Source organism: Colossoma macropomum, unplaced genomic scaffold (genome assembly GCF_904425465.1).
Source record: "Colossoma macropomum unplaced genomic scaffold, Colossoma_macropomum, whole genome shotgun sequence".
In the NCBI taxonomy this organism is placed as follows: domain Eukaryota; kingdom Metazoa; phylum Chordata; class Actinopteri; order Characiformes; family Serrasalmidae; genus Colossoma; species Colossoma macropomum.
Window position 1 is genome coordinate 22,063,469 of NW_023494805.1, and position 16,912 is coordinate 22,080,380.

General features: G+C 39.9%; 2 protein-coding genes across 2 annotated transcripts in view; both read right to left on the reverse strand.

Annotated features, from left to right (window-relative positions):
* The window catches only part of ppp2r5b (protein phosphatase 2, regulatory subunit B', beta), a 36,319-nt gene extending 34,135 nt beyond the window's left edge, over positions 1 to 2,184 (reverse strand). Inside the window, exon 1 of the mRNA XM_036597361.1 lies at positions 1,189 to 2,184. Within this exon, the coding sequence (XP_036453254.1) occupies positions 1,189 to 1,384 (196 nt within the window). The 5' untranslated portion in view covers positions 1,385 to 2,184. The remainder of the gene's footprint in view (positions 1 to 1,188) is intronic.
* Positions 2,185 to 8,004: 5,820 nt separating this feature from the next.
* On the reverse strand, positions 8,005 to 12,352 carry batf2 (basic leucine zipper ATF-like transcription factor 2). Its single transcript, XM_036596990.1, has 3 exons — positions 11,703 to 12,352; positions 10,944 to 11,051; positions 8,005 to 8,346 (listed from the first exon to the last, which is right to left on the reverse strand). The coding sequence occupies exons 1-3, from the start codon at positions 11,781 to 11,783 to the stop codon at positions 8,041 to 8,043; spliced, it is 495 nt and encodes a 164-aa protein (XP_036452883.1). The 5' UTR covers positions 11,784 to 12,352; the 3' UTR covers positions 8,005 to 8,040.
* Between the last annotated feature and the right edge of the window lie 4,560 nt (positions 12,353 to 16,912).

Consider the following 16,912-nt stretch of genomic DNA (forward strand, 5'->3'; position numbering starts at 1 on the left):
TACGTGTGATAAGGGGAGGAGAGGGATGCATCTGCTTTATGAACCACAGTCCAAAATAAACTGACTTTTGACTACATCTGGCCACGTTTTAGTGATTCATCGAGAAATAGGTTTAATATCCTGTCGAGGGGGATGCAATCTCCTGTTTTATAACGTTAGCATCGCAACAGCATTCAGAGCATGGAGGCTTTGCTGCTTGAGTTGTCAAGGTGACAAAGATGACTGGAGAGAGTGAATATGTGTGGTTTGGTATGCTTTGTACTGAAACCTAGTCTGGGCAATTTAGTAAGCTCCTGACCTCGACCATTCTGCTGTTTCTCATATTTTGAAAGCAAATCCAGTGGACCACTCTGAATGGTTGTCTTTTATAGCAAGTACACCTCAATCAGTGATGGTGGAGAGAAATATAGCATTAATGTTCTGCGTCCAGGATTTCGAATAATGCGTCGAAAATCAGCGAGTTTAAAGAAGTACAAAAGAGAACATCCAGATGTCAAGACAAAAATCTCATCTTGGACCAATAAGCTGCCCTTTTATGCTGAAACATGGCAGCTCTACCTGCCTAAATTCTGCTCTTAACCTCGGAAAATGATTTCAGCTCACATGCAAGAGCTGCTTCCAAAGCTGTAACGCTATACATTATAGATGAAGCAGGATATGGGAGTTACTACAATACTGGAAATCAAATGCACATGGCTGGACTTCTTAGTGACATTTAATCACAAAATACACTGTAACTGGTTCGCTCTTAGGGTTACTATAACTGAAACCTGTCTTGTTCTACTGAGAACATCTGGTGGCATATGTTGACCTGGCTGAGGCCTAGACCTTGAGCGAGACACCTTTCCTTACAGACTCCTCAAAATGGACCAGATGAAGGTGCCAAAAAATGTCCTTTTGAGCAATGCCAGGGAATAACCAGCTTTGGTTCCTCAAAGAACCAATGGTTCTTTAAAGAGACATTTTTGTATATGAGTCATGAGTGTGAGTAACCTTTTTAAAGCTTAAAGAACCTCCATAAAGCCAGTTCGAGGTGATCTCTTAGAATTGTACATCCATGCCAAGAACCATGCAGGAACCTTCATTTTTAAGGGTTTGTGTCTTTGATCTGTGGAGTGTAACGGTGCTCAAAGAAACATACAAACTCAACATGGCCTCCTGGCTTGTCCCGGCAGCCTGTGGCCTTACCTTTGAGCAGCGGCAGAGGCGTCAGCTCCACCTGCGAGCTCTGATAGCGGAACTGCGAGGAGCTGTGGGACCTTCTCTGGCGGGCCCGGCGCATGGACCTGCGGGGGAAGCCGTCCACCTTCTCGGCGCTGGGCACAGAAAAGCCCGTGGTGGGCGAGGACGGACTGGACGGAGGGAGCTTAGTGGGGGTCTCCATGGCTGCCTGCAGAAGCCCTGGCTGATGCTTCAAGGAGGAGGAGGAGGAGGTGGAGGGGAGAGATAAGGCGAATGAAGAGCACCACTCACAGCTTTAGCCTTAGTTGCTGGCAAAACAGCGCAGGATGGAGAGAAGGAGGAAGAAAACGGCTTCAAGCGAATGGAATGGGGGGAATGGAGGGGGGAGGGCGATAGAGGAAAATAAATAAAGCCGGTAAAGGTGTGGATGGAGGGGATTCAGTGCTCGATTCGAAGCGGTCCGCGATCCCCCCGTGTTTGTCTTTTCTTTTTTTTTCAGCAGACCCGAGAAAACGGGACGTGCCTTACAAGCGAGCGCGAGCGCATCTCCAAGACAATGACCGCTGCAGAGAGCTGCCTATAGCTGAGCAGGTCTACTTATAGAAATACGGGGGAGCCCATGTGCCGCCACTATAAAACACAAAGCTCGGTTCGATTGGCGTCATCAGCCAGTCATCGGCCTAAATGGGGGCTTTATTTAAATATTTACACGCTTGCAGGCAACGTCCGGATCAGGTGCGGGGATTACAGCACAAAATAATCATTCAAAAACCGAAGGGAGATGCAGTGCACGCGCCGCGCCGCCTCGCCTCGCTTTCCATCAACGCCGCCGCTCCATGTCGAGAGTCCGATTAAGGAATTCGTGGAGAAAAAAATAACAGTAAAAACAATAATAATAACAACAATAACAATAAAATCCGTTCGGATGCCTCGAGCTGTTGATGTGATCTCGTAAGAAGCACTCGTCGTCTCGGTGCTCTCTCTCTCTCTCTCTCTCTCTCTCTCTCTCTCTCTCCCTCTCTCTCTCTCTCTCTCTCTCTCTCCCTCTCTCTCTCCCTCTCTCTCTCTATCCTCCTCACCCCGCGGCCGTGAGCGCGCGCAGGGCGGGGACGCGCCTCGGCACGCGCGAGACTCCGCGAGGCTCACAGCAGCAGCAGCAGCAGAGGCCTCTTCCTCCTCCTCCTCCTCCTGCTGCACTGATGAAGGGCAGTTTCTTTAGCGTGTGGCTTCACTCTTTCCTTTCCTTCTCTCCTCTCCTCCTCTCTCCTCTTCGCTTCTCTCCTCTCCTCGCGATTGACGTTCTCTCTCTCTCTTCTCTCTCTCTCTCTCTCCCTCCCTCCACCGCTGCTCTCCTCCTCCCTCCGCGCGCTCAGGTGCTGCAAAGGAGATGGAGGCGAGGCTGCACACTGCGGATGGCGCTGCCTCGCTCTTATTTATTTATTTATTTATTTATTTATTCATTTATTCGTCTGTTTACGTATTTGCTGCTGCGCGCACGCGGGACGGTTCGGTGTTCGGATTTTGTGGCTTTGTTGTCTTAGTACGCGCGTGAATGAACCGCCGGTTCGAGGTTCCTGTGCCTTTCTTGCTCTCTCTCTCTTTCTCTCTCTCTCTCTCTCTCTCTCTCTCTCTCTCTCTCTATATCTATATATATATATATATATATATATATATATATATATATATATATATATATTATACACACATGTATAATATATATACAATATATATACTTTGGAGTCCTAAACTGTATACTTTGTTACCCTTTCACCCTGTTCTTCAATGGTCAGGACCCCTATAGAGCAGGTATTATTTGGGTGGTGGATCGTTCTCAGCAGTGCAGTGACACTGACGTGGCAGTGGTGTGTTAGTGTGTGGGGCGCTGGTCTGAGTGGATCAGGTACAGCAGTACTGCTGAAGTTTTTAAACACATCAGTATCACTGCTGGACTGAGAATAGTCCACCAACCAAAAATATTGAGGCAACAGGAGCACTTGTGACTACTGATGAGGGACTAGAGGACCAACACAAACTGACTTAACATCTACAAGATGGACCGACAAGGTAGGGGTGAAAGTAAGAAATTACTGACCACTGAAGAACAGGGTGAAAGGGGGCTAACAAAGTATGCAGAGAAACAGATGGACAAATAGACAAAGAGTGTAGATACAAGTTTTAATGTTTTGGCTATTCTGTATACATATATACACTGTTAGAAATAAACGTATTGTGCAGGTACATTTTTCATTCACTAAGATACAAACAATGTAAATGTACCCTCAAAAGTACAACAGTGGTTTTAAAGTCCAATTTTTTCCAGGTGAAAAGTATTTGTACCTTTTCATAACCTAATGTTTTAAAACAGAACAATAAAATAAAAAGCCTGGAGACGAGATGGGGTGTGTGGAGTCAATACAACTAAGAAAATATAATTTCAGTGTAATATGGTATAGTTATGTTCCCTCACAAAAGGTACTGAGTTGTACCCTTGAGGGTACCACCCCAGTGACAAGAGGGGTACTGCCCCAGTGACAGTTTCATACCTTTATTTCTGAGTGTGTGTGTGTATATATTGCTTTGTGCACTGGGGCACAGTCATGCTGGAACAGAAAAGAGCCTTCCCCAAACTGTCCCCACGAAGTTATAAGTGTACAATCATCCAAAATGTCTTGGTGTGCTGAAGCATTAAGATTTCCCCTCACTGGAACTAAGGGGCCTAGGCCAACCCCTGAAAAACAACATAGCATTATCCCTCCTCTACCAAACTTTACAGTTGGCACAATGCAGTCAGGCAGGTAACATTCTCCTGACATTAACCAAACCCAGACTCATCCATCAAACTGCCAGATAGAGAATCGTGATTCGTCACTCCACAGAATACGTTTCCACTGCTCCAGAGTCCAGTAGCTGCATTGTGATCTTACACTGTAAACCCTCATTTTGTTTTAACTCAAATAAATTAAGTCAGTTGTACATAAAACTCAGTATATCCCACACATTGCTCAACAATTTTAAGTTAAGGGAACATTTTTGATGATTTTGTACACGCAAATGACATTTTTGAGTTGAACTAACTTTTTGCTATTTAGTTTAGTCTGTTGCTATGGCAACTTTGAAACCCCATATTCAAAAAATGATGACATTTCTGTTGGTTTTAATTGCTTCTTTCTCATTAAAGTTGCTGAACAAATCTGTGAAACTGAGTGAAGCTAAGTAAGCTGTGAAATATAATTACATGTTTGTTTTGTTAGCATGATCTTATTAGATAAAACATATATTTTTTTTCCCATTGGCTCCTGACTCCATCTATTTGCATACTGAGTGTTTCTTTCCCTTTGTTGTACTCACCGTCAGTGTGCTTTTATTCCACCCAGGTTGCCTTTCCTCAGGCGAATGTTTTGTATATATATGGTTTACTCAGTTGCTTTACATTGTATTGTTGGCTAAGAGTGAAGGTTATCATTCTCTTTGCTGATGAGTAGGCATTTGTGTTGGTCAGTGACCATGTTCACAGTAAAGGTTAACCCCTCGGTGTTTGGCAAAGTGGTTAATATCACTTAAATAGAAAAAAATTCTCAATTGCCTAATGAAACATTTAGTTAAATTGCAATTTCAAGATGTTAAATTAAATTAATTAGTATTTATGAGTTGTGCAAACATATGTTTATGTTAGCCTAACTCAAAAATTATAGTTATTCTAACTCAAGTTTTCATTACACATTACTTATTTTTTTTTAAGGCAACCGCTTTCCTCAATTTTTTTAAGTAAATTCAGCTTATCCGGGCTTACAGTGTAGGCTTGTGTGTAGTTGCTTGGTCATGGAAACCCATATTGTGAAGCTCCTAATGTGCAGTTCTTTTGCTTATGTTGCTTCCAGAGGCAATTTGGAACTCTTTAGTGAGTGATTCAACAGAGGATAGGCACTGTGCGCTTCAGCACTCACCGGCCCCACTCTGTGAGTTTGCGTGGTCTATCGCTTCATGGCTGAGCTGTTGTTGCTCTGTGACGCTTCCATTTCACAATAATAGCCCTGACAGTTGATGGGGCAGATATAGCAGGACAAAAATTCCCAAACTGACTTGTGCCAGAGGTGGTATCCTATGACAGTACCATGTTTAAAGTCACTGAGTTCATCAATATTACCCATTCTACTGTCAGTGTTTGTCTATCAAGACTGCAAGGCTATGTGCTTAATCTGATCCACCTCTTAGCAATGGGTGTGACTGAAACACCTGAACGCAATAATTAGGAGGGGTGTCCCAATACTTTTGTCCATATAGTGCCCGAGGACCACATGAGGCGTGGCCATGCAAAGAGGTTTTTGGGAGGCACTGCGCTCCTGGTAAGAAGAGACATTTAATGTTTGGATACTGTTGTTGTGGACACCAGTATTGTAGCAGTGTTATTTGTCCTATTCTGTGCTGGGTTGTGGGGTAGTTTGGTGGGTTAAGTGTCTACACTGAAGAAGAGCTGCATGGTTAGAAGTGAACTACCTGCTTCTCGGCCATGTTAGCAAATCCTGAGCAGTGGATCTCCCTTGCCGCCTGTTGAATAAAAGAGCATTTGCCTTTAAAGCTCATTGTTTCTTGTGTCTCCTTCTTATTCTTCTTTATTAGAGAAAAGAGAAAAAAAATCTTTCCTATTCTGAGTTAGCTCTTACTCTTTTCAGAAACTCCTTACATCCAAAATTGTATTTTTTCATCTCTCTTTCTATCTCTCTCTCGCTGTCTCTATCTCTGTGTATTTCTCTCTCTCTTTCTTTCTTGTTATCTCTCTGTCTCTCTCTTTATTTCTCTCCCTCTTTCTTGGCACACACATACCTTCTCACACGAAGTCCAGCTGATGTGTGTTAGTGTGTGTATGTGTGTGTTCAGTGTGCAAAAAGTTTTCTCATGTCAAAATGTTTAATGTTTAATCATCTTCAACAAAATGTAATACAATCTGCACTTCACATTTGAAATGACTTTGCATATAAATTGCATATCTTTCAAACACACAAATATATTAAATATATTACATAAGACTTAATACAGTGATTTAATATAGCACTCTGTAATTTAATACATTCTATACTTTACATCTGAAATTGAAAGAAGCCTACTCAACAGTTGAATGAATGTTGAATAATACATGCCCTCCCTCATGCCTCCACCTGACATTTATTAGAAACACATATCTTGAAGGCCCACCTTGTAGCCCTGCATCTGTTGATGCCCAGTTCATGTTAGCTATCCTTTAGCCATTCATCAGTGTTTAGCTTCTGACAATGGAACTGCTCTTGGCTGGATATTTTGGATGGCAGATCACTCACAATAGTACTGATGTGTGTAAAAACTCATAAATCAACCCTGCTCTGCCTGACACAGTTGAATCAGCACCACACATGTCACATATGAGTGTGACTTCAGTGCTGAGAATTGTCCATCACCAAAATAATATCTGGCCAACAGCTATCCTATGGTCAGCAACTGACCAGTGATGAACAGAGGAGATGGTGGCAGACAGACATGAACTGTACTGTGTGTATAGTAGACCGCTCATGTAGTGTCCAGTTAGTGGAAGTACTAGGCAGGTTTATGTAATAAAGCAAGTATACAAATATGTTTTTCATATGTTGTTGAAAAAACCTCACAAACATTTTTGAAGGTGAAGTTAATGTAAAAAGAGTTTGTCAAACACCAATGCCATTGTTCCATTCATCATGGTGTATGTTGGTGTTCATAAATTATATAAAAACAACAAAAATGGAGATACAAGGCTTTGGCCTGACTGTGAATACATATGTGTGCATGTGTGTATGGATATATGGATGTATGGATGCAGGTACCCAAACATCACTTAAGCTACTTTACTGGGCAAAAGAGTTCAGTTGCATACACTGCTTGTATAGTCTCCACAGAAATGCATTGTCAATACAATGGGAGCAGCTGCACATGAGCCTAAGGTCAACAATTCCAAGCACCAGGTACAGGGGTATAAAGTCCGCCAGCATTGCACTATGAAACAGTGGAACTTAAGGTATTCAATGGAGCACCATTGAGTACCTTTGGGTCTCATCCAACATCAGTACCTGACCTCACTAATGCTCTTGTGGCTGAATGCAATCAAATCCTTATAGCAATGTTCCAACATCTAGTGTAAAGTCCTCTCAGAAGAGTAGAGTCTGTTAGTGCAGCAAAGAGGGACAAACTCCCTTCATTTCAGAAGAGATGTTGTTTGAGCTACAAATGTGTCTACAAAATCTTACAAATCATGTACGTACATAGAGATACATCTTACATATAGATCTATGTTCATATATGTGTGTCTTACATCAATATTAAACAGATCAGCAGCAAATGGTTTAGTAGTCAGTAGTGGTGTAGGCTTTTTGCCATGGTCCATGGCAGGGTCATCCAGCCCTCCTTTTGCAGAGTTTAGTTCCAGCCCTAAAACAACTGACCCTGCTAATTAACATCTCCACTCTTAGAAAATGCCACTATCCCCCTCAGTAAAATTAAAATTGAAGAAAGTGGAGGAATTTTTTCAGGCATGCATATCCTATCAGTCCATACCTCCTGTGTTCATAAGTAGAAGAGGTTATTGTTGTGCGTACAGTCTTGTTTTGTGGAAATACCTGTTATTACAGAATGTAAATCAATTGTAAATGTAAATACTAATGTAACTGACTATATAATTAAGTAGATAATTGTGTTATGACATTTGAATAGTATAGCAAAACAAAAGAAATAACTCTCAACTTATTAAACATCTGAACATTAAAGCCAGGCTAGGGCTGGGTCTCTGTTTCTTTGTTTGTTGCCAGTCATCTGGTTCCTTCTTCAACAGCCACTTTTTTTTTCAAAATAGCATCTGGATTACATGTCCCAGGGTGGCCACTCATTTCTGTCCAGGAGATCAACCAAAGAGAAGTCTGGCTCTGGTGTGGGTGGAGGCAGAAGTGGAAGCTCTGGAATTGGATTAGGGTCGAAAGTTAGGGTCAAGTCTGAGGTAGTGGTGCTGGGTGTGGACGCTGTGAAGGGCACCGAAGGCCCTGGCCAACATTGTACTCTGCAGTGGGGTTCATGTTCCTTCAAAACTGTAGTGTAATGCTGCAGTTCCTTTTTCAGTTCTGCGATCTCTTTCACATAGGCAGCATTGGACTGCTCCAGAGCCTGCAGCTCCTGTGTGGACAAGCAAGGGTTTAGTTTTCATCTCATACACAAACGATTTAACTAAACACAGTAATGTTTGCATAGCTACTGTCGTTTTACATGTCCTGGCAGAAATGACTTGTTTTGATACAAGGATTGTTTATCTTTTCATTTGCAAATAATTTATGGTAACTAAACAAATTACAGTCCTAACATCAAAGTTTCTAATTGGTTCTGGGCTTAATCAGATCTAGAAAAAAACTCAACTGGTGCATAACATTCACCTTATCTAAAGGTTTTTAAACTCTTTAACAAAAGTAATCTTTAAAGAACCTACTACTGAAAGGTTCTTTAAGGAATCAAAAACAGTTCTTCTATGGCAAAACTCAAAGAACCCTTTTGGATCTTGTTTGTGAAATGTTTACACACTTACTGTTATATTAATCGTAATAGCTATATGCCCTTGCTTTGATGAAAGGATTCCGTTTTCTTACACTCCTAAAAATGAAGTGGATCTTGGATTGGACAGATTACATTACGAAAAGAACCTTTACATTATGTTGAGGTTCTTCACACTCACACATCTAATTTATAAATACAGTTTTTTGGGAAACGAAAAGTTCTTATCATCATTTATAGACATAGAAATCTAAGCAATTTCAGGGGTTCCTGGGTAGTTCTAACCTCTAACAAGTATTCACCACAACCTCTGGAGCTCACGAGTTTTGAAACCCAGCAGTGCCACAGTTCAGTTAGGTAAACAACATATACTTTGTTTTTCACTCTGTTTACCTACTTGCTGGGACTCTTTCTATCACACGCTCCTGCCAGGTATGTTCTCCTCTTGAGGACCCAGTTATGGATGGCTACAAGATCGCTGGGGTTCAAACTCCAGATAGTTGCACTACTTAGAAACTCCTAAAATTACTCAGATTTCTGTATCCAAAAAGGTTCAACCCTCAAAATCTCAGGCTTATTACAAACAAAAGCTTATTATTCAGCAATTAACGGACTTTATTGCAAACTAGCTGAACTATTCTAAGGTTATAGAAGTGTGTAATTAAACTTTGGGCCCGCTGGTGGGCCCTGGCCAATTATGGGGTTAATATACTCTAAAAAAATTTGCTGTTTTAACTTTAAAAGGTAACCATTGGAAGATGCCACAGCTTTCCATAACTGGGAGCCCAAGAGGAGAAAATGCCTGGTGACTGGATGATGGAAAACAAAGAGGGGAAATTGAGTTCAAAACAAATTCTATGTTATTTACCTAATTGAGATGCAGAAGTAAAGAAACGTGAGTTGAGAGAACTTTTGACTGAACTGGGAAGTCTGAGTTGGGGGAACTCAAGAAAAGCTGTGTTATCAGTTAATTTTACATTGAGCTGACGTTTCATTATTAACAATGTATGGCTTCTCTCCAAAAAACACTTCAGACTAATTGTTATATTATTTTCCCCTTGTTTTGATAGAAGGTTTTATTCATACATCCTGCTAGATAAGTCATACTGTTCCCTGGTATTCTGAAGAAAATCAGGCGTGAGGACGATGTCAAGCAGAGGGAAAGTCCAATATTTATACAAGCCCAAAAGAGAAAGTGAAAGTGAAACACGGCTGAAGTTCAGAATGAAATCTCTGTTCCCTATGAAGAGGCTATTCATAAGGTAGGCCAGGGAGATAATTAAAGTTAATATGCATGAAGAACCACAAAATGCTTTTAAATAATGGACCATTTCGTAATAGTTACCAAGAAATTGCTCAAATGGCACATAAACTGTAACACACATGAAGTGTGGAATTTGACCTCCTGTAACCTCAGCCTCCTCTTCCTTTAACACAGCCTGTTTCCAAGAAATGCCTGCCAGGACAGGCACAATTTCATGACACACACATACACACACAAACACACACACACACACACACACACACACACACACACACACACACAGATACAACTACTACCTACTCATCAGTGATTACATTCTACTGAATAACAGCGTCACTGTGGTACTTAGTGTGAGATCATAAAACATCCACACACATATCATATACACCCACCCACCCACCCACACACACACACACACAATCTTGTTTCTGTGAATTGTGGGGCATTATATAGACTTCCATTCGTTTCCTACAGACTTACGCAAGCCCTAACAAGAACTACTACTAGCCTAACCCTAACCCTAACCTTAACTTTACCCTCACCTTAAAATTTAAAGGTCCCACAATGTGAGCGCAGGAACATGTTTTGGTCCCCACAAAGTGGCATTAACCTCGTCTGCGCACACACACCGACACACACACACACAAATAAAAATTCACACACATACACAGTGCAGAGGAGGTCTGAATGTACTCAAGATGTAGTTTCATGATTTCTCTTACGTACATATATGACTGTGGTCTTTGATGACTCCATTCCCCATGTATATGCAGGGAATATAGGTTTAAGAGTCAAATATTGCCTCATATCTAGTTTGCTTACCCCAGTCCTCTCCTGGCATATATATAAATGAGTGGTGGCTTAGGTGAGCAAGCCAGATATGAGAATATTTGACATTTAAGCTTATGTCCTAGACAGCGGGATGTTCGGCCATAAGTGATGGTGAGTGTAAAAGCACACTGACCTCATGCAGCACATCAGCTCTCTCTGTCTGTTTTTTGCGGCTTCTGCGGGCTGCGTCTCTGTTTCTCTGTCGCCGCTGACATATCCTCTCAGGTGGCTGATCTGTATCCTGAACACAGCAGACACAGCAAACAGATAAACACATGCATAAATTAATCATTAATCCATTCATTAACAAAGGCAACTGCAATACTACTACTACTACTACTAATAATAATAATAATAATAATAATAATAATGATAATAATTGATAATAAGAATCATTGTCAATCTGTAGTGACTAACCAAGACACGATGCAATATTTATTTTTTTACTTCTTTTAAACTGTAATACAATATATGTGTGTGTGTTCATAATGATAACAATAATATAGTATAATTGTTATTTCAACAGCAATAATTTAAAATAAAATAATGCTGAAAATAACACACACACACACACACACACACACACACACAAGACTATCCAACACATGATGCAATATTTCACAGAATCTGTTAAGCTTTTATACAATATATTAAGCTTTTAATAATAAAATAAAATTATAATAATAATCGTCATCATCATTAATAATTATTATTAGAATAATTACAACAATTTATTTTTATCATTACCAATAATTATTATTATATTAATAAATATACTATCACTATCAGTTACTACAATTTAAGTGTCAGTTCTGTGTTAGAGCCAGATTACAGTAGCCTATTGTTATTATTATAGTGTTATTATAATAAAGGCTTGTGATAGACGCATTACCCAGTCGTGTGGACTGTGAGCGTCGCTTCCACACAGAGAGCTCGTTTCCCCGTCCAGTTTCTCCATGAGCGCAACCGGCATCTCGAGGCAGCTGGCTGGCCGTGCTGGTGGTGAAGTGCAGCGGTCAGGACTGAACTCTGATACCCTGATGAACTCTCACTCCTTCACTCCTTCTGCAGGGCTTTTAAACGCGCACACAGACCCAAGAGCGTGTTTCTCAGAAAGCGCGCGGACCAGCCGCACTCAGAATGAGACAGTGCAGTGAGCGCGTGCACAGTGGCTGATGATGAAACCCTGCCGGCTTTATAGCTCGCGCTGGCCACCACAGTCGCTTTCAGTTTCACCTTATTTTAAACGCCCGTGTTCGCGGAGCAGGAGGAAGCACGAGCTTCTTCCCGTACTGCCCATTTCCCGCTCTCACAGCCCCACACGCGCCCACGCACGGTCTACTGCTCGCTACACACACACACACACACACACACACACACACACACACACACACACATACACTACGTTATCCTAACCATTCCTACCAGAACACCACAAACACAGCAGTAAGGGCAGCCATGCTTTAACACCACCACTTCAAGCTTTATGAATCATGGTGTGAGTCTAAGTACGTGTAGGGACGGATCATCGGATCATGGGCCCCCAGGGACACAAGAGTCCCTTTTCCCACTGTCCAGACAAACCACCATTATTAAATATATTCTTACAGTAACATCGCTGATTTTTCCAACACTACCTGTATAAACCTATACATCCTATACATTCCTATATTTACCTATGTAACGTATGTATATGTATACATATGTGTGTTTGTGTGTGTGCTATGCTAACAGCCCCCTATAAAGTCTCAGTAGTGTTTAGCAAACTACAGGTGCTTAGAAGACAGGAAAGGCTTTTTCCTGGCATGTCTTCCAAATAGTCTGTTTGGAGGTGGCATCTAATGGTAGTTTTGGAGACTTGGTGATCCCAAGATGTTACTGCAACTCTCCAACAGTGATCCTTGGGGATTTTGTAGCTTTCTCACCATCCTCCTCACTGTGCGTGGGGGCAAAAGAATCTTGGGTCCTCATCCAGGCAAGTTTGTCACAGTTACAGTTGACTGGAACTTTTTAATTATTGCCCTAACTGTAGATGCGGGCATTTTTCAGGCAAATAGCTATTTTTCTAGCCAGTCCCTGACTTATGAAGGGAAACACACTTTTCACTTATTTGAACCGTGTGTTCTCTTGTCTTTTCCATGTTGTAGAATGACTGAGGGAACTTGAACTCCGTGTCATTTATATACCCCAATGAAACAGGAAGTCTTAGATTACTGCTTGAAAGTTCATACTTAAAAAATTAATAAAAAATGAATAAATGCAGCTGTTTCATTTTGTTTCTAAGAATTTCTTGGGGTGACTATAATTGTGGCACATATGGTTGTGTTCAAAATATTTCTTGATGAGAATTTTTTTTTTTATCTCAGAATAAATTTACTTCAATTAAAGGTTGGATTTTTCACATTTTTTCAGTGAGATTAAATTTATTCTCCACACCTACATATACTATACCTGTATATCTATATAAACCTATTCATCCTATACTTGTATATCTATATAAACCTAAGGATCCTATACACACATAAATTTATATACCTATAGATCCTAAACCTATATATCTGTATAAACTTATAGAACCTATACCTAAATATCTACATAAACCTCTATATCCTATACCATACATCCACATATAAATATATATCTTAAACCTAAATATCTACATTAAGCTATAAATCCTTTACCTCTATATCTAACTATATAAACTTCACATTCACAGTAGACTGTCAGAGGACCCAGTTCGTTCCAATGGATGCTTCTGTTTTTCAAATCCCATTTCCTGCCATGTGAGAGTGGGCAGAAAAATGTGAAATCCCTTGGCACCAAGTCAACAAGCACAATGGGAAAGGACATTAAAATGAAATTACAAGATAAGAGTTTTGTTCCAAAATCCATTATAAACCACTTTCATTTTTTTCTTCTTTTCATGATATACGTTGTTGGGAGTGAGCTTTACACATACAAATGATATGAAATATCAGTGCTATATTGTGATTGATACCACTTTTATCAGTGAAATGATGTGTTTTCCATTAACATCAGCTATTATTCCTTGCTACAAATGTAAAATATGGTATTTTGGAATTAAACTAGTCAAATATTAATGATGATTATTAGTGAAGTAATCTAGCAATTACTTTATCTGGCTCTTTCATTAAGTAATAAGAAAACTTTTTAGAACAATAAAAATGGATTAAACTGAACAGTAACTAACCATGCATTTTCATCACAATCGCCTTCAGTCATGGCTGATTCATGGAAAAAATTACATTTTACTTGAATGATTTAAAGTAAAAGATTAAGCGATCAATTAAAGCAAAAAGTCTTAGCCCTACTACACACACACTTTAGATTCTACAGTTAAAATGAATAAAGTAATTAAGATGTAAACAAGAGTGGTTTAATGTAAAATCCTCTGTTCTATAGAGAAACAGAGTAAGAATTTTCACAGAGGTTGTGATGAGAACCAGACGCCCAAAGTGTTTTATGTCTCTAAAAGCTAACTCGTGGGAAGTTAGCTTTTAGAGACATAAACAAAGTGATTACAGATACGTTGCCTGCTGCCTGAGACATTGTTCAACAATTTTTTAAATAAGCTTTTGGCTTAAAGGTGTTCCAGATAGGCACATGCAGGGTGTTGCTAGGCAAAAGAAGACTTTATACAAATTTTCAATTATTTTACCATTATTAACATTACATATGAGAAACCAAGAAGACACATGTAGGTTCACTGGTCATTTTGGATGGAAAATAAAATTACTATTTTTGCACCGTTGTCATCAAAACCCCTGGTTCCTATCATCAAGCTTCTCTGCAATGGACCACTTCACATCAGAACATTCTGAATGACTTTGTTTACATCTTAATCATTGAATTATGCAGAAATTTTGATAAATCGGCGGAATTCCCCTCTAAGTCCTAGTGAGATGGTCTACAAGTACAGGTTAAATAAAGGTAGAATATGGGGGATGGTTAATCCTGTAGCACAACCAACAGTAAATGAAAAAAAACATTATTTTCTGTTCAACCAACCTGTTCAACAGGACATTTAGTGTCCTGTCTGAGAAACTGTTTACTCTACTAACATTCTGTTAACTCCCACAAGAGGGCCACATAAAAATTATATAGTTTTTCCTTCAACATGCCACATATTAAAACTGTAAAAAAAAAAAAGGCAATTAGTTGTAAACTGAGAAGAAAATGGTACAACACACACTCTATACATAGCAACAAAAAGAGTGACTTTATTAAGCTAAAATAATAACTTCATATAGAGTGACTGTTGCACTTTTTCTGATTTTTGGTTGCCTCAATAGTTGGTTGATACATCTTTTTTCTGTGTGTAGTTTTCTGCCAGATGTTTTACGATACTTTTACTGGACGTTTTTACAGTGTAGGCATAAGGAGGCAGACGGCCCTAACACTGCTTTTTCTGAGAAACACCAGACTTGGATCAAAGAAACTAATAAGTAATAAATAGAAATGCTGTAGAGGCTGGTGTGTCATCCTGCATATTGCATCATGATCTCAACATTTGCTGTTTTTAGCAGTTCGCCATTGCCTCTAATGCTGTACTTGTGAGACGGGTACACATGAATGCCAATACACAATGTTTACTAGCGGGAAACATGGATTTTTCCATGAGCCCAGAGTTCCAGATTTGGGGGAGTTTCAACAATAAGCAATGGTGGTCACTGCTAGTCGTATTATAAACTGGTTGTATTTCAGGCCTAGTACACATGGGTATTTTTTAAGAAGGGAGTTTTCTTCCTTCATTTTTTAAAAATAATCCCACTGAAAATGGAGTTTCTGAACATCTTCACCCTGGAAGGAGTTTTGCAAAAGGTCCATTTTCAGTGACCTAAATCACAGTTGTGTAGTGGGTGTGGACAGAAAGCCTAAACACACAGAGTTTAAAAAATACCTTTGTATGTGTGTACAAGGCCTCAGCTATTCAGCAGCCACACATCAACACTGCAGGCTCATATTATCCACATGTAGAAATGCAAGTATAAGCATGTTATGTGATGCTTCTAACTGAATAAAAAATGATTGTTCATCTCATATGGATCCTTTGCTCTTTACTTTGTTGCAGCAATGTAAAATAAAAATACTCTCTTTAATGACAGAAAACAACAGTAAACACAAATAGCATTATTACCAGCACATCTATTTTGCTTCTGACCAAAACCACTTGAACACAGATCAAGTTGTTCTTATGATCCCTGACATCGTAAGCAGAAACTGCTGAGGGCTTAAGCATAATTCAACTATTGCCTAATCTTTTTAATACCTTATATGGTCATGCATCCTGTAGGCATGGCATGTGCTGAGGGATAGTCTGGGAAGTGATGAAGTGTCTGGCTAACGCCTCTTTCTGTTTGCTGAAGGTTGCGTAACATTCAGCATTCAGCAATGTGCCTTTTACTTTCTCTTTCAGTGCTCCATTTCCCTTTGGGAGCTTTAATGAGTCGCTCCCAGAGATGTTCCCAGGGATGAGTCTCTCATAAGAAGAGCAAATAGGAAAAGAAGTTTACATCCACATGCATGTTCAAATATAACTATGTAACTGACAACCCCCCTTTAAATAACAGTGAAGCAATTTATACATTCACTAATGGCTATGCCCTGAAATTACTTCTGAAACTGTGTTTGGATCACAGAATTTCTGGGATTTACTTCCCCAGAATAAGATAATAGTGAACTGGTGCAAGAAAAGTTCTTAAAATATGTGTTAATGGGGGTTGAGGAGAGAGCAGTACATTGGTTTTGGGAGGAAACCAAAGTTTGTTTTTTCTTTCACTGACTAGCCAACCTCAGTATTACATGTATGATTTCCCCTTTAAGCCCACTCATCCAGATGAAAATGTTGATCATTAAAAGGTAATTCCACTGACATGAAATGAGCTGTTCCAAAGAAAATGTCAGCATTGTTCATAGTGGCAGTAGGAACCAGACTTGAGGGAAGACTGAAGTGTTTAATGCCCCTTAAAGCTACCTCACAGAAAGTTATTACATGAAATGATTACAAATACACTGTCTGATGCCACACACATTGTTTTATGACATTTCTGAGATAAAGTTTTAGTCCAAAGTGTTCCAAAA

Coding starts and splice junctions, on each gene's coding strand:
- batf2 (XM_036596990.1), bottom strand. CDS start 11,783: ATGCCGGTTGCGCTCATGGAGAAACTGGACGGGGAAACGAGCTCTCTG. Junction 11,052..11,702: donor CTCACAGTCCACACGACTGG/GTAATGCGTCTA, acceptor TGCTGTGTTCAG/GATACAGATCAGCCACCTGA. Junction 8,347..10,943: donor GAGCTGATGTGCTGCATGAG/GTCAGTGTGCTT, acceptor TTGTCCACACAG/GAGCTGCAGGCTCTGGAGCA.